This window comes from Populus nigra, chromosome 1 (genome assembly GCF_951802175.1).
Source record: "Populus nigra chromosome 1, ddPopNigr1.1, whole genome shotgun sequence".
NCBI lineage: Eukaryota > Viridiplantae > Streptophyta > Magnoliopsida > Malpighiales > Salicaceae > Populus > Populus nigra.
The window spans coordinates 30,460,386-30,474,791 of NC_084852.1; the positions used below are offsets into that span (position 1 = coordinate 30,460,386).

General features: G+C 36.2%; 1 protein-coding gene across 1 annotated transcript; it reads right to left on the minus strand.

The window, feature by feature from the left end:
• Positions 1-8,706: 8,706 nt before the first annotated feature.
• LOC133688517 (coatomer subunit zeta-2-like) lies at positions 8,707-14,406 on the minus strand. The gene is made up of 6 exons (XM_062108016.1): positions 14,259-14,406; positions 13,644-13,803; positions 12,535-12,682; positions 12,361-12,438; positions 9,381-9,465; positions 8,707-9,156 (listed from the first exon to the last, which is right to left on the minus strand). The coding sequence occupies exons 1-6, from the start codon at positions 14,259-14,261 to the stop codon at positions 9,097-9,099; spliced, it is 534 nt and encodes a 177-aa protein (XP_061964000.1). The 5' UTR covers positions 14,262-14,406; the 3' UTR covers positions 8,707-9,096.

The window sequence follows — 14,406 nt, forward strand, 5'->3', positions numbered from 1 at the left end:
AAAGAGTTGCCAGGTTTTTGTTTTTTTTCATTTTTCTTTATATTTGGATTGAGAGAGGACTAACGATTATGGAGATTTTGTGATACGATTCAAGGAAGGTCATATTTAGATTTTGTCGTAAAATTTTCTACTATTCAATTTTACGCTATTAAGCATAACTTCAAATCCAACCGTTAGATCAAGCTAAAACTTTACCAGAAGATTCCAGATGTATTTTTCTATGTTGAGGTAAACTTTCAGGTGAATTAGAGTTCGAGAATGACTTGCGATATAGGTCAAAATAGGCTGTATGAATTTTGTTATTTACTTCATTTTGACTTGTGGGCTTTCTATTTGGCAAATATCCTTTTCCTACAAGGATGTGGTAGCTTGTTTTGAGAATCTTCTAGGTTTACAAGGATCTTTAATAGGTTTCAACATAGTTTCTAAGTGGCAAGGATTCATTAACATTTCATAATTCTTTTCTAATAAGAATTTCGTATTCATCCTAGCTACACAAGAAAAGAATGGCTGGCGGTATTTAATGACACGTTGGTTTTTAGGATCATTAGGTAGATAAAGACTTAGGACTTATGGGCTTTATCTTTATTTTTGTTAGCTACAACCCAAGGCTTATTCGGGCTTAATTAATACTTTGTTTTTAGCTAGGATCCAAGGCTTGTTTAGATCAGGTTGTTGGCTTTTTCGTTTAGGGTTTTTGGGTCAGTTCAGCCCATAAAGCTAGATCTATTAGGGTTAATGTTTTTAGAACTATTTAAACATATGTAACTTAAATTTCAGCAGCAATTGATGAATATTACTTCTGATTTTTTTTTTAGTTTTAACATGTGAGAGTGATTCTTGTATTCTTCAGTTCTTGAACGAATTAAATTTGACTTATCAAAGATTAACTGACTTTGTGGCATTATTCTACTTCATTCCAATAGTGTTATTTCCTTGGAGCAGGTTTTCATTGTGTCACATGATTAGTATTTAAAAGTGCATTTTTATCAAGGTTTTATATCATCATTTTGCACTTGAAGTATCAATATCTTTTTAACTAGAGCATGTTTTATAATAACATGTCTAATAATATAGGATACCTTTAATTTATGGTAAATGTTCATTTTAAATGCAGGCCTATCACATAAATTAAAAGATTGATTGATGAGTTTAACTACTGAAATTGAGAAGACAAAGAGAGGGTTAAGCTTAGAAAAGAGATGTTGGTTTAGTCCAAACTGGAACACTATTCGGTTATTGGATCATAATTGGAGCTGTAAAACTTGAATTTAGATCTGGTTTATATGTATGGAAAGCTAAGATATAGACCTAAAACTTTTATGAAGAGTCCAAGATTCAAAATGACCTTTTCATGTTCAAATTATAGCAACAACAGAGAAGTCAGATTCTGTCATACAGCCCAGACACTATTCAGTGTTCAGCCCATATCTCGAGTTCTAGAAGTCCAAATGTACCGATTCTTGTTTTGTTGGAAAGTTGAGATAATTTCCCAGAACTTGCATGGGGACTATCTGCTCAAATTCTGATGTTGGCAATGAAGATTTCTGCAGACAAGAAGATAAGGATTGTTACCAAGCCAAGAGATGGCCACCCACTTAACAATTAGTCATCAAATCAATAGTTCTGAATTTTGGCCTATAAAAGGAGGCATTTGTCATGTGTGTAGGTATCTTGGTTTTCAGATCAAGATCATTTCCTTGCTTTCTTTCTTTGTTGTTTTAATGTTTTAGTTTTATTTCATGTTATAGTTTCATTAATCTCTTGTTTATGCCTTTCATTTCCTTTACTATACTTAGATAATCATGTTCTCCTTTTGCTTATTTATGTTTCTCTTCTTCATTATGTTTAGCTAAGTTTATTATGTCAAGGTGAAAAGGTTTCACTAATGGTGTTAGGATAAGTATAATATAAACTCAATATGGACTTTAATGATTATATCCTTAACAACTTGCTATTAATATGTCTTATCATTTTTATCTTATTAATTCTTAATACCTTACTTGTTAAATGGTTAATCTAGATTTGCGTTGTATAACACTTGATACAACAAATGCTTGACTCTTTATAGTCAATCGTATGGTATAACCTACACCTATGCTATGAAAGGAACTTGATTTGTTGTTAACATAAGTTAGCATCATAAATTACTGACAATATTTAAAAGTTTAGTGTTACTTGAATAAGATAATTAATATGATCATGTTAATAGTTTATAATGAGCTATTAATGACAAATCATCCGATTAAAACTTCCTTTGTGTGTGGTTTTCGGTTGAGTAATAAAAAGAGTTTATATTATACTTATTTGAAATACCATTAGTGGATCCTCTAACCTTGACAACTGATTTTATCATTGTTTAATCTTCACATTAATCTTACATCTCTAAATTCTCTTTAACTCATTATTATTATTATTATAATTAACCTCCTTGTGGTTCGACCCCGGTCTTGCCGGATTATTTATTACTTCGACACTCCTGCACTTGGGATAAGACATCAATATTTTGATTGTGTCATCACACTCTTATCAAACCTATTTTGGTTTTCTGGGATCAGATCTCAATCATAATTGTGGGTTGCGTGACCACATGATCACAAGGTTCGTGTCATTTTAGGTTCTGGTAGAGTAGGTTGTGGTGTGGAGATCATGAGCTATGTTTTGGTGTTGGTCTTCAGATGGATTATGGAGGCTAATCTGCTGTTAGTCTAAGAGTTGAGGCTAATTTAGAGAGGGTTGGTTGCTGAAGGGTGTGACTAGTCTTTTTTTGAAAAATTAATCTGGTTGTTGTGAGTTACTGGTAAATAAAGAGGTTGTTTGTCAACGGAGATGAAAAGGCATAGGGAGAGAGATGGCGTTGATGGTGGTTAGTGATGGGTTAGTTGGTTATGGGAGATTGTTGATTGGTGCTATGAAAGAAGATAAAAGTAGCTGAGTTTGGTTCTTTTATTGGTTTCAAAGGGATGTTGGCAACAGAGAAGGTGATGAAAGCTAGTGAGGATGATCATTGGTTTTTAATTAGTATGAGAGAGGGCTAGTGAAGAAGAAAATGAGGGGTTCTTTTTTTTTTTTTGTATTTTTGTTTATGAATGGATGCGAGTTAGAGAGTGTGAGCTGATGAGTGGAAGATATAAATGAGCTAAGTGGTTCATTTATTTTTGTATTTTTGTTTAGGCTGGGTGATTTTTGCTATAATTAATTCTCTCCTTGGTGAATGATTCCTTTGGTATGAAAGAAATCTTTCATGTGGAATTCCCCCCTATTATCACTTTGCAAAATTTTAATCTTGCAATTAAATTGGTTTTCAACTAAGTTGGCAAAGGATTCTATATTACGCTTCGTGTCAGCTGTAGTGGGGAGGAGGTAAAGCCATGTACTGCGAGTGAAACAATCGACTAAAGTCAGAAAATATTTGAAACCATCATAGGAAGGTATGGAACATGGTCCCTAGAGATCACAATGCACAATTTCAAAAGGTTGCGAGGCATGCTGATTGCTATGGGAAAAGGGCAGTCGGTGAAATTTTGCTTAGGGACAAATGTAGCAAGGTTGAATCTAGAGTGTGATGGAAACTTGGCAGGGAATGAGGAAGGTTTTCTAATGGCAAAGGCCATAGCATTATGTTGTGTGGAATTAGAGGTAAGCTAATGCTGACATTTTTTTTGTTGAATGATAGAGAAAACTCGAGTAATGATGGGGATTGGGCCAAGCAGCAAGCTTGAATCTAAAGTGTGATGGAAACTTGGCAGTGAATGAGGAAGGTTTTCTAATGGCAAAGGCTATAGCATTATGTTGTGTGGAGTTAGAGGTAAGTTGATGTTGGCATTTTTGTTGTTGAATGATAGAGAAAACTTGAGTAATGATAGGGATTGGGCCAAGCAGCATGATTTGATCCTATATGGAGAATAAGAGTCGTTCAAACCCATCAAAAATTGGAACACACAGTCGTGCTGATAACGTTCAGATATGATTTTTGACACGATCAAAGAGTTTATGTCTTGTCCCAAGTGCAAGAGTGTCAAAGTAATAAATAACCTGGCAAGATCGAGGTTGAACCATAGGAAGGTGAACTATATAAATTATAAACAACAATAACAACAACAACAACAACAATGATGATGATGGTGATGGTGATGGTGATGATGAGTTAAAGACGACTTTGAGATGTAAGATAAATGTGAAGATTAAACAATGATAAAAATAAATGTTAAGGTTAGAGGATCCACTAATAGTATTAAAGATAAGTAAAGTATAAACTCTTTATAAATTATCAACATGATCATATTAATCATCTTATTTACGTAACACCATACTTATAAATTTTATCAGGTATCCATGATGTTAACTTATGTTGACAACAAATCAAATTCCTCTCATAACAACAATGTCGGCCGAAGACTGTGAAGGATCAAGTATTTGATGTACCAAGTGTTATACAATACAAATCTAGATTAACCATTTAACAAGCAAGGTATTAAGAATTAATAAGATAAAAATGATAAGACATGTTAATAGCAAACTTTCTTGGATATAAACATTAAAGTCCATGTTGAGTTTATATTATACATATTTTAACACCATTAGTGAAACCTTTTCACCTTGACATAATTAACTTAGGTAGACCTTGTGAAGAAGAAAAACATAAATAAACAAAATAAGAACATAAACATGATATAAGTTAACTAAGTATAGTAAAGGAAATGAAAAGCATAAATAGGAGATTAAGGAAAATATAACATGGAATAAAACTTGAACATTACAAAGAAAGAGAGCAAGAGCAAGATATTAATCTGAAGAACCAAGATTCCTAAATGAATGGCAAATGCCTCTTTTTATAGGCTAAAATTCATAACTATTCATTTGGTAATTGATTATTGATGTAGTGGCTAACTATTGATTTAGTGGACTTGGTGGACAGCAGCACTCAAATATTTTGGCTGGATGAAATGACATTGATGCAATTAGAATTTGACAAAGTGTCCCCATGCAAGTTGTTGGAAATCATCTTATCTTTCAACTCATAAAATTTCAGAACATTTGGATCACTAGAACTTGAGATATGGCTAAAATACTGAGTAGTGCTTTTGGTAGACGTGGTGGATAGCCTTCAAGCTCTTGTCTGGATGAAATGTCATTGTTAACATTAGAATTTGAGTAGGTTGTCTCATGAAAGTTGTTGGAAATTATCTTATCCTTCCACCCACCAAATTTGACATCATTTTGCCTTCTAGAACTCCAGCTATGGGTAAAATTCTGAGTAATGTTTGGGCTCGATTGCAGAACAGATTCTGATTTCTCTTTTGTGGCCAAACTTTGAATTTGAAAACGACAGATTTGGGTCTTCCACTATTCATGAACATTGTAGGCCTATTTCTTAGCTTTCTATCCTAAATCAAACTAAAATCCAAGATCTACAGCTCCAAATATGACCCAATAACTGAATAGTGTTCTAATTTGAATTAGTCCTTTCATTTTCAATAGTTAATCACATCAATCAATCATTTGAATTGTGAGATATGTCTACATTTAAAATGAGCATTTACCATAAAGCTATCTTATATTATCAGACTTGTTATTATAAAACATGCTCTGGATAAGGAGTTATTGATACTTCAAGTGCAAAATGATGATATAAAACCTTGATAAAAATGCACTTTTAAGTACTAATCAGTTTTCATCATAGTTATTAAACTCGGACCAGCCCGGGTTTGTCAAAAGACCAGCCAGTGCAATGACCCGACAAAACCCGGGTGAACCCGAACGAGACCCTACACTTTGGAGTTGGGTCTGCTTGAGATGATTGCAAGTCGATCCGGGTTTGGAGATCTTGAGGGTGGCGTTGGGTTCTCATTTCTTCCTTCTAGCCTTAACGATTGATGACTATAACTTAAAGGAAATTAAAGGTTAAATGAGACCAAACTCATAGTTTCAGGAGAGAGAAAGAGGCAAGAGGTAAAAGTGGTGCATCAGAAAATTAGAGAAAGGATAGTCTTTACCGCGCAGGGAATTGGCTGTTCCACACCGCATAGTTGTTAGCTAAAGTGGGAATCAAAAGTTTAGGAGCCATATTCTCGAGACTTCTCTTCTCGCTTTGCTAAGGAAGCTTTTCCTTCTTCAAGTATTCCCCAGTATAGATTGTTTGGTACTCTTTCCCCGATTGAACAAGCAAACTTTATTACCAGCATTAAGTTTGTAACATCTCTCTCTCTCTCTCTCTCTCTAGCTATTGTTTTCAAGCACGTAGAAACCACATGAATTTGTAGGGGAAAGATGTAAAAGAGAAAGGGTTTATGTGATGAAGCTAGAGAGGGTAGATGAACTTTGTGAGGAGATGGTAATGAGATTAAGAGCCCTTTCTCTGCACACTTTACCTCTTCATTATTGCCTCCCTTTTCCATTTTTTATCTTTAACCTAACCTGACCTCTAAATAACCCGGGTTTTATGGGTTAACCCGCGTTGACCCATAAAACTCGGGACCCAGCCCTTTGGTCGGGTCAACCCTCAGGCCAGGTTTAACAACTATGGTTTTCATGATACCGCAGCTACAAGATGGAATGGGATCATAGATCAATGTTTCATCCCAAAGAGTTTTGAGCTTGCTATAGTAAACACTCACAAGATCATTCTCTTGTGAGAGATTAACTAAATTTTTCTTTAGCTGGTAAATGCATGGACCGTTTTGATGAGAGAATCTGTCCCGCAAGTCAAGCCAAATATCTCGAGCACTGTCGACAAATGCTATGCTAGTTCTGATAGAGTTGCTGATAAAGTTCTGGAGCCATGAAACCACCATGTCATTACATCGTTCAAATAAATCAAAGAGATGATCTTCTTGGTCAGTTGGTTGGTAGATAGTCCATGTGATGAATGTCAATTTGTTCTTGGCACGAAGAGCTCTTCACATTGCACGAGACCAGATTGCGTAGTTATCACCAGTGAGTAAGTCTGTAACCACAATTATGGTTGGGTTGTCACCAGTATCTAACCGAAAAGGATTACTAAGATTGTTAAGGTTCAAATATTGATTAGCATTTGGTGCATGGTTGGTGTTTGAGTTATGTTGTGTGTTTGGGGAAGATTGATCTTCCAACGAATCCTTCATGGATAAAGCTCTAATACCATGTAACAAATTGAAGGAAAATAAAATGATGAAGAAAGAGAGCTTTTACATGAAGGATCCGGAAACCTCTTGGTTTTCTTCTTAAAATAAATAATGATTTATAATATCATTTATACACAACTTATCTAACAAACTATTTTGTATTTTTTCTTATAATAAAAGGACCTCAACTAAATAAGAAAAAAATAATAAAGAAGGAATAATTACGAATAATTCATTTTGTTACTAGTTGTGTTAGAGGAGGAGGTTAAGCGAGTAACCAAGTTGAATAAAATTACAACACAGCTATATATATCCTTTTACGCACAAGGCAAACAAATTTACAAACTTAGCAACCCAAGTACTTGGGACCCAGCCCCAAAAGAGCCCGGAACATCTATACGCCACCAAATTGCAACCAAAACTCCTCTCTAGATTTGACCACCAGTTGCCTCTTTTAGTTAGAAACGCCCCCCTCCGAGTCCCTAGCGAGGGGCAAGGCCATTAAACCAAATCCAGCCACTGGTGAAGGGAGGGTAAGGCAACTTTACCACCACCGATTGATCGCAATCCCTTCCTACCACCTCCCAACTGCCCGGAAAACATCCTGGTGAAGGGAGGGTAAGGCAACTTTACCACCACCGATTGATCGCAATCCCTTCCTACCACCTCCCAACTGCCCGGAAAACATCCATCACCCCAGCCAAGCTACCGTGCACATGTAAAGGAGACAACGGGAGGGGAACTAAATCCACATAATCAAAGCGCCTCTCCCAAGTAGAAACTTCAGTAAGGAAGCTTCAGCTGACCACCACCACAAACAATAAACAAGGGCCACGTTTGTTTTACAACTGCTTTTATATTTACGGTGCAACAAACACAGCAAAGTGTTTGATAACAAACTAATCTACGTTTTGTACTATGAGACCCACTAAAAAATTGAATTTGAAACATAATTTTTATGAAACAACTTTTACATGCTTTTTTAACTAAGTTTCGTAAAATTCTGTTTGTTTTTGTGTTTCAAAAGCACTTTTAAAAGTTTTAATTTTTTTTATTTTTTTACTTCAAATTAATATTTTTTTTTTGTTTTCAGATCATTTTGATGCGATGATATCAAAAATAATTTTTTTAAATTAAAAAAATAATTTTGATTCATTTACAAGTAAAAAACACTTTGAAAAGCAACAATAACCACACTTTCAAACACAACTGGTACCAAACATTTTATACATGTTTTTTGCCACACATAAACTTTAACCATAATTTTTACCAAACACGTATCTAAATCCAACTAATTACACCTAACCACACTTTTTTTAAATCACAACCACAAAAACTACCAAGGTTACCATTCACAAAAATACCACCAACAAAGGAACGGTCTCATGGCATCACCCCAGCCACGCACCTATAACTGGTGGCCCGAGAAAAACAATGGACCAACCGGCAAGGCCTTCTTAGAGAAGACAGTTTCACTTTCTTAAGTTACAGCTTGAGGGCTCACTCAAACTTCAGTCATGAATCCATGGCATAATGATTTCAGCAACACCTATCTTTTCTTTTTTTTCTTTTTTCTTATCAAAGAGATAAAAACACAATCCAATTACAAAAAATACCATTTCACGCATTTGTTCCCAGTGCACATACGGTGTAATTTTTTCAAATGAAGTAAAAGACACTGCATGTTTACATTATGCCTAAGAGACCCAAATCTAATAAGTTGTGCATAGATATAGCTGCAAGCCTATCACTAAGCATCAACTGTATTAATTAGGTCACAGTCATGCCACGGCCCATAAACACCAAGGATCACAATGAAAGCTAAAGAGACATTATTGGCTGGATAGGAGTTGCTCCATTACAAGCCTAAAACAATCCTCGTTCAATAAACTCAGACAAAAATACATGGAACAAACTGCTTAAAGGCCAATAAATGGAAAAATACTTAACCAGGAGAATAAAGCCAAGGCACCTCTGAGGGTGCATGAAAAACCTACTGAAAAAGGGTTCTCGTCAAGTGTTCACGAGCTGTAGCCAATGCTTGACCTATTGTCTGCAATATTAGAAAGGGAATTTATGGGGTAACGTTAGGAAACTAAAGGAGAAAAGTATGGGCTGTACAAATATATTAAGACCTAGAGAATGTTAAAGCAAGGGTTCTCTCTGGCAGTTTTTAAAGATTGATAATTTTATTAGTAATTCAATACTTCGATTCCATAATAACATTTAAATATTCAAATACAACGAAGAACATTATAGGCAGGGAGGGAATCAAACCTGCTCTGATAGAGGTGCACTAGGATCCATGCTATTTACAGCCACCTTTCCAGCAATAACATTGGCATCTGTTTCGAGGATCATGCTGCCAAGCAAGAACAGATGCAGGAAATACAATATGAGCTTGACCATCATATTAACCAGACAGCATCACGAGCAAAAAAATATGCAGATTGCAGAAATAGAGATCCTCCATAGAGAAGGAAGCATGGAAGGGACTTGCACTCCCTCCATCTTTTGTTGCTGTAATATACAGCATATAGTTTAATGTGTCAACATGGTGACATAAAGATTGCACCACTTCTATATTTGATCAGACTATCAAATGTCAGAAGCAGGATCAGAAACTTGTTTTTCATAATCTTGAGTTGGTGCAAGTACAACGAAATTAAATTACTTTCACCAGTGAAATGACAGCTAATGAAATGGGGAAAAAAATCACGTTCAACTAGGAGGACAGACTTTAACAATCAAGTTAGGATGCTAAGATTTGATCATCCAAGCCCCACATGAGGATAGATTATAGAACTTGTTTACAAAGAAAATACTAATTCTGACATGCCACCACCACTGGCTAAAATTTCAACAGTCATTTAAGTTTCAATTCATTTGATTTATTTTCCAATTTACTTTTACTTTTACTTTTATTTTTCCCCTTACTGGTGAAAAAGAATATACTTCTCTTCAAAAATTGAACTACGTTGGCTTCCTTTCTGTCACAATATACATCCATAATTACAAACAAAAGAAGGTGAATTGAAGCTACGGGTCAATTTGTTTTCTGTAGATAAAAAAGCTACTAGTTACATCATACTTTGCAAGGATGATCTACCAGGAAAAAACACTATTCAAGGAAAAGATAACACTCTTACTTTGAGAGGAAAAAATGAAAAGGGAAAGAAAAGGAGTGAAATGGAATCGAATGAGAATGGAAAACAAAAATGAGTATAATTTTCCTCCTTGTTTTGATGGGTTGAAAACGAGAAGAAAATGATCTTAAACAATATAAAATGGAGGAAGTGATTCTAATAATAAAAGTATAAGCCCTCACACATTAATGTAAAGGATTAGGGAAAAATTGGTAAAACTAGAAAACCTAGAAATTTCCAGCAGATTCTCTCCATTTTCCCCACTTGTGCACCGGGTGAAAATAGTGGGCCAATATGGGAAATTTTCATCCTGCTTCCCATTCTCTCCACTTTCTCTTTCCTTTCCAAACAATGGAAAAGTTCACTCACCTCAAATTTTCATTCTGCTCATTTTCCCCCTCACTTTCTCATCTCCCAAACACATTGTAAATAATCAAGTGGGTCCTAGGAAGGGAAATTTAGAGACTCCCACCCTTCCATAAAGTTGCATCAAGTGGTTGTTCTTAGGGCTTGAACTAGCAACCTCTTTGTCACACAAGACCAAGATTCTTATGTTGTACTGAACAACAGTCCTCATGGAGAGGGAAAGTGATGGCTTAGGAAATCATAATCAATTCATGTTTGTATGATTTAACCAAATGTCTCTCAACAGGTTTGGATGAGAAACAGAGAATGAGATTGTTTGGATAGGAAAGATGTTTCCAGTTCCTCGATTATTTTCTCATTCTGTAATAATCATCATATATTTGAATATATACCATAGTTTTTAAACCCAACCCGGTAGTTGACCCGGTCTAATGATCAGGTCACGGGTTAGAAACATCCCAATAAAGCAAGCCTTCTCCTCAATCTCTTCACTTCCAGGGTTGGCCACTGGAAACCATCCCCAGATCCATAAGCCACATATGGAGCCAGAAGGAAGAGATGATCCTCCCGATCAAGGTCAGCCCTTGAAATTCCTAAACTTGTACAAGTTCCTTTATTCAATGGAAAAGGTGGAATTCTGATGAAGGATAAGCCCACTGTGAGCGGAGATTATTTTGTAAAAAAAGAGAGGTAAGCCAAAACGGTCCTTGGCTCGCCTGGGTTTTCATGTTTTTAACTGTGAGTGGAGATTAGTATACTTGTCAACACATGAAAACCCAGGCGAGCCAAGGACAAGTTGAGCTGCAGCGTATGCAACCGGGGTGACTCGGAGACTCACCCCACATGAAATTGCTGATTTTAGCTTTGCAGTCTCTCCTTCTGGCGTAAACACATTTGTCGCTTCTTATGGAGAGAGAGGATGGAGCGGTGAAGTGGAGGAACTCAGCACATACATCTATTTATTCTTGACTCTTGATGGGACTAACTGAGTTAAGGTGGTCGAACACGGAGGGTGGCCGAGCTGGGTTGATGAGTCAATGATCCTCGAGCGAGTTACACCACCTAGTCTTCACGCGTTCACCCCAGCTACTTCTCCAGGTAACAAGAAGTTTATAGCAGTAGCCACGAGAAGATGAAGAGCAAGACAGTTGCAAAAAAAAAAAAAAGGTCGGGTCTCAGCCGGGTTTACCTGGGTCGACCCGCCAGGTCGACCGGGTTTTGCCGGGTCAAATCCCTGACTGTTTTTTACTTAAACCCGGCCCGGCTCCCGGCTCCAGGCCCGGGTCGGCCGGGTCCCAGGTCGACCCGCCGGGCCGGGCCGGGCTTCAAAACTATGATACATACTGTCCTGCAAAGGTCAAGAAAAGGTAACAGAACCATTCCCCTACAGCTGCCATAAACAGTCACACCAAAACAGATATACAAAAACTACTAACTCACCTACGCTACAAACTGCCAGTAACAATACAGATACCCTAGAAGACAGCATGAATACAGAAGGACTACAACTTCCAGTTGACTCATCTAGTGTTCTGTAGCATTGAAACTTTCAATTTGCAGGAGTTTATTCGTCAAGGCTACATGTAAAAAACTGCATTTCAACTAACAGTCTTTTTAGTTGATTAAATTTTCCTATATCGTGAATTGGATAATTCCAATTCCTGAAAAAAATAAAGACACATAATTATTCTACCACTATCAAAGTAAACATAAAAAAGTGAGGGCAAAAAATATTAGTTGCGTACCCTCTTTCAACAATCTCATCAAGGCATAAGAAAATGAGATCTAAGTTTTCAAGTGCCTCCCTTTTGTCGACATTGCTCCTAAAACAATGACATGGAAAAGTAAATTATACAGAAACAGAATCACACAATCATTAAATCAAATTAAGAAACAGTTAGAAGTTTGACCAGAAATACCTCAAGAGGAGAGAGACTGAATCAAAGAAACCCTGAAGAACAGCAGCTAAAATGAGTTCATTTTCATCCTCACCTCCAGTCACATAAAAATGGAGGTCCTGGACAAATTTGTAGATGACAATGTTACTGTCAAACATTGTAATCTCCGCTGCATACAACAACATATCAGGAACACAAGTCACATGGTATCTCATAACTTCCACTCTCGATTGAGCAGAATTTAAAGTCTCATAATTAACCTTGCTACTTTTAGTTTCAAGGGAACACATTTCAAGACAACATGCCAGAAGCCAGGACTGTGAAGATTAGATGACAATGCAGACATTTAAGAAACCTAGCAGTCCTCCTAAAACATAATCTGGCAATTTTTTCAAATGTCAAGAACCTCCATTAACTAACTTAAAAGTAAGTTGTAAAAGTATGAACTATCAAGTAGGATTATCAACAAAAAAGCAAGAGCGTTGCTGACTGAGAACAAGCAAGATAAATAAATTTTATCTCATTCAAAGCAGCACTCCCAATTAAGACTTGAACAAGTTTTCCAAATTCAGAAAATTCTGCCCAATTAATTAAGATCCTTCATCTGCAAATGATTATAGAAAATAACTTGGGAGAAAAAGATAATGATTTTTATGGTGTGAGAAAAATATGCATTTGCTCATGCATTTGGAGCGATGTACAGCAGGCAACTAATTTTGGATTCAACAGAAGAGGATTTTGAGTTGCACCAAATTCCGCAAGATCTTGTTTCTAAAGAGTAAGGAATGACATAGCAAGCACAAATAATTAAAGACAATACCTTTAAATTTATGAACATTGTAACGTGCTTGCAAAAACAGAAGAAGGGAAGTATATATGCAAACTTGTATTTGCTTTTCTTGCACAATGCAAAAATATCTTTTTCATTGACTTGATAAACAAGCTTTATGGTTCGCTTGTTAAATAAAATTTTGAAGTGAATGAATACTACTTAATTATTGTGAATGCATGCCATTAAAGAGGAAATTCATATTCAGTTAGCAATCAAACTGAATAATTCCTCAAAGATGCACAACTTTACTCTTAAAAAGGTTAAAATAGCTTAACAAATTTATGCAGCATTGTCAAACCTTCTGTGCGGGCATTTGATTTCATAGTCTTCGCAAAAAGCGATTTTTCAAAAGCTAACTTTGCATTATTGGTCGGCCAGTCATCTGAATAGTATTTGACCGCAACTCGCTTCCCTTCAGAATCTAGCAGAAGAATGTTTTTCACCACGGGGCAGGAATCCTATCCAAAAAAAAAAGGCATCATTCATCATCACGAGCGCGCGCCAGTATTTCCAGATTCCAGATTTTCCTTCACATTCTCAGCAACCAAACAGACCTCGAAAACACACATTTCACAAATAATTGAAAAAAAAAATCTAAAATCAAATTCCACACGTAACTACACCAGATCTCAGCAAAATTCATAACCTTGACACTCCGTTTGGTTACTAACAAATCAAAGCTAACATTTAAAGCCTCCGGTTCCTAGCAACCAAACAGAGAGCAACTGATTCCGAAGTCACGCATTTGATTCAATTGTGTGATTCAAGGCTAACGGTTTATATAATGAGATATGTAATTAAAATGATAATAGTAAGAAATCAAAGCAGATTGGAACAAATTCGACGAGGATGGTATAAAACGACAGTACAAATTGGAGTGAATAGCTAAAACCACAATAGATCGTGAACGTACCATATTTGCAGATCGGGAGAGGTGGAGATTCAGGTGACTCTAAGGGCCCGGGGGGAGGGGGACCGAAAGAGCCACTACTTATGGAGGGGCTCCTGAATGGGATAGTATGAATGTACTTCGTTTTATGATTGATCTTTCAAAATTATGT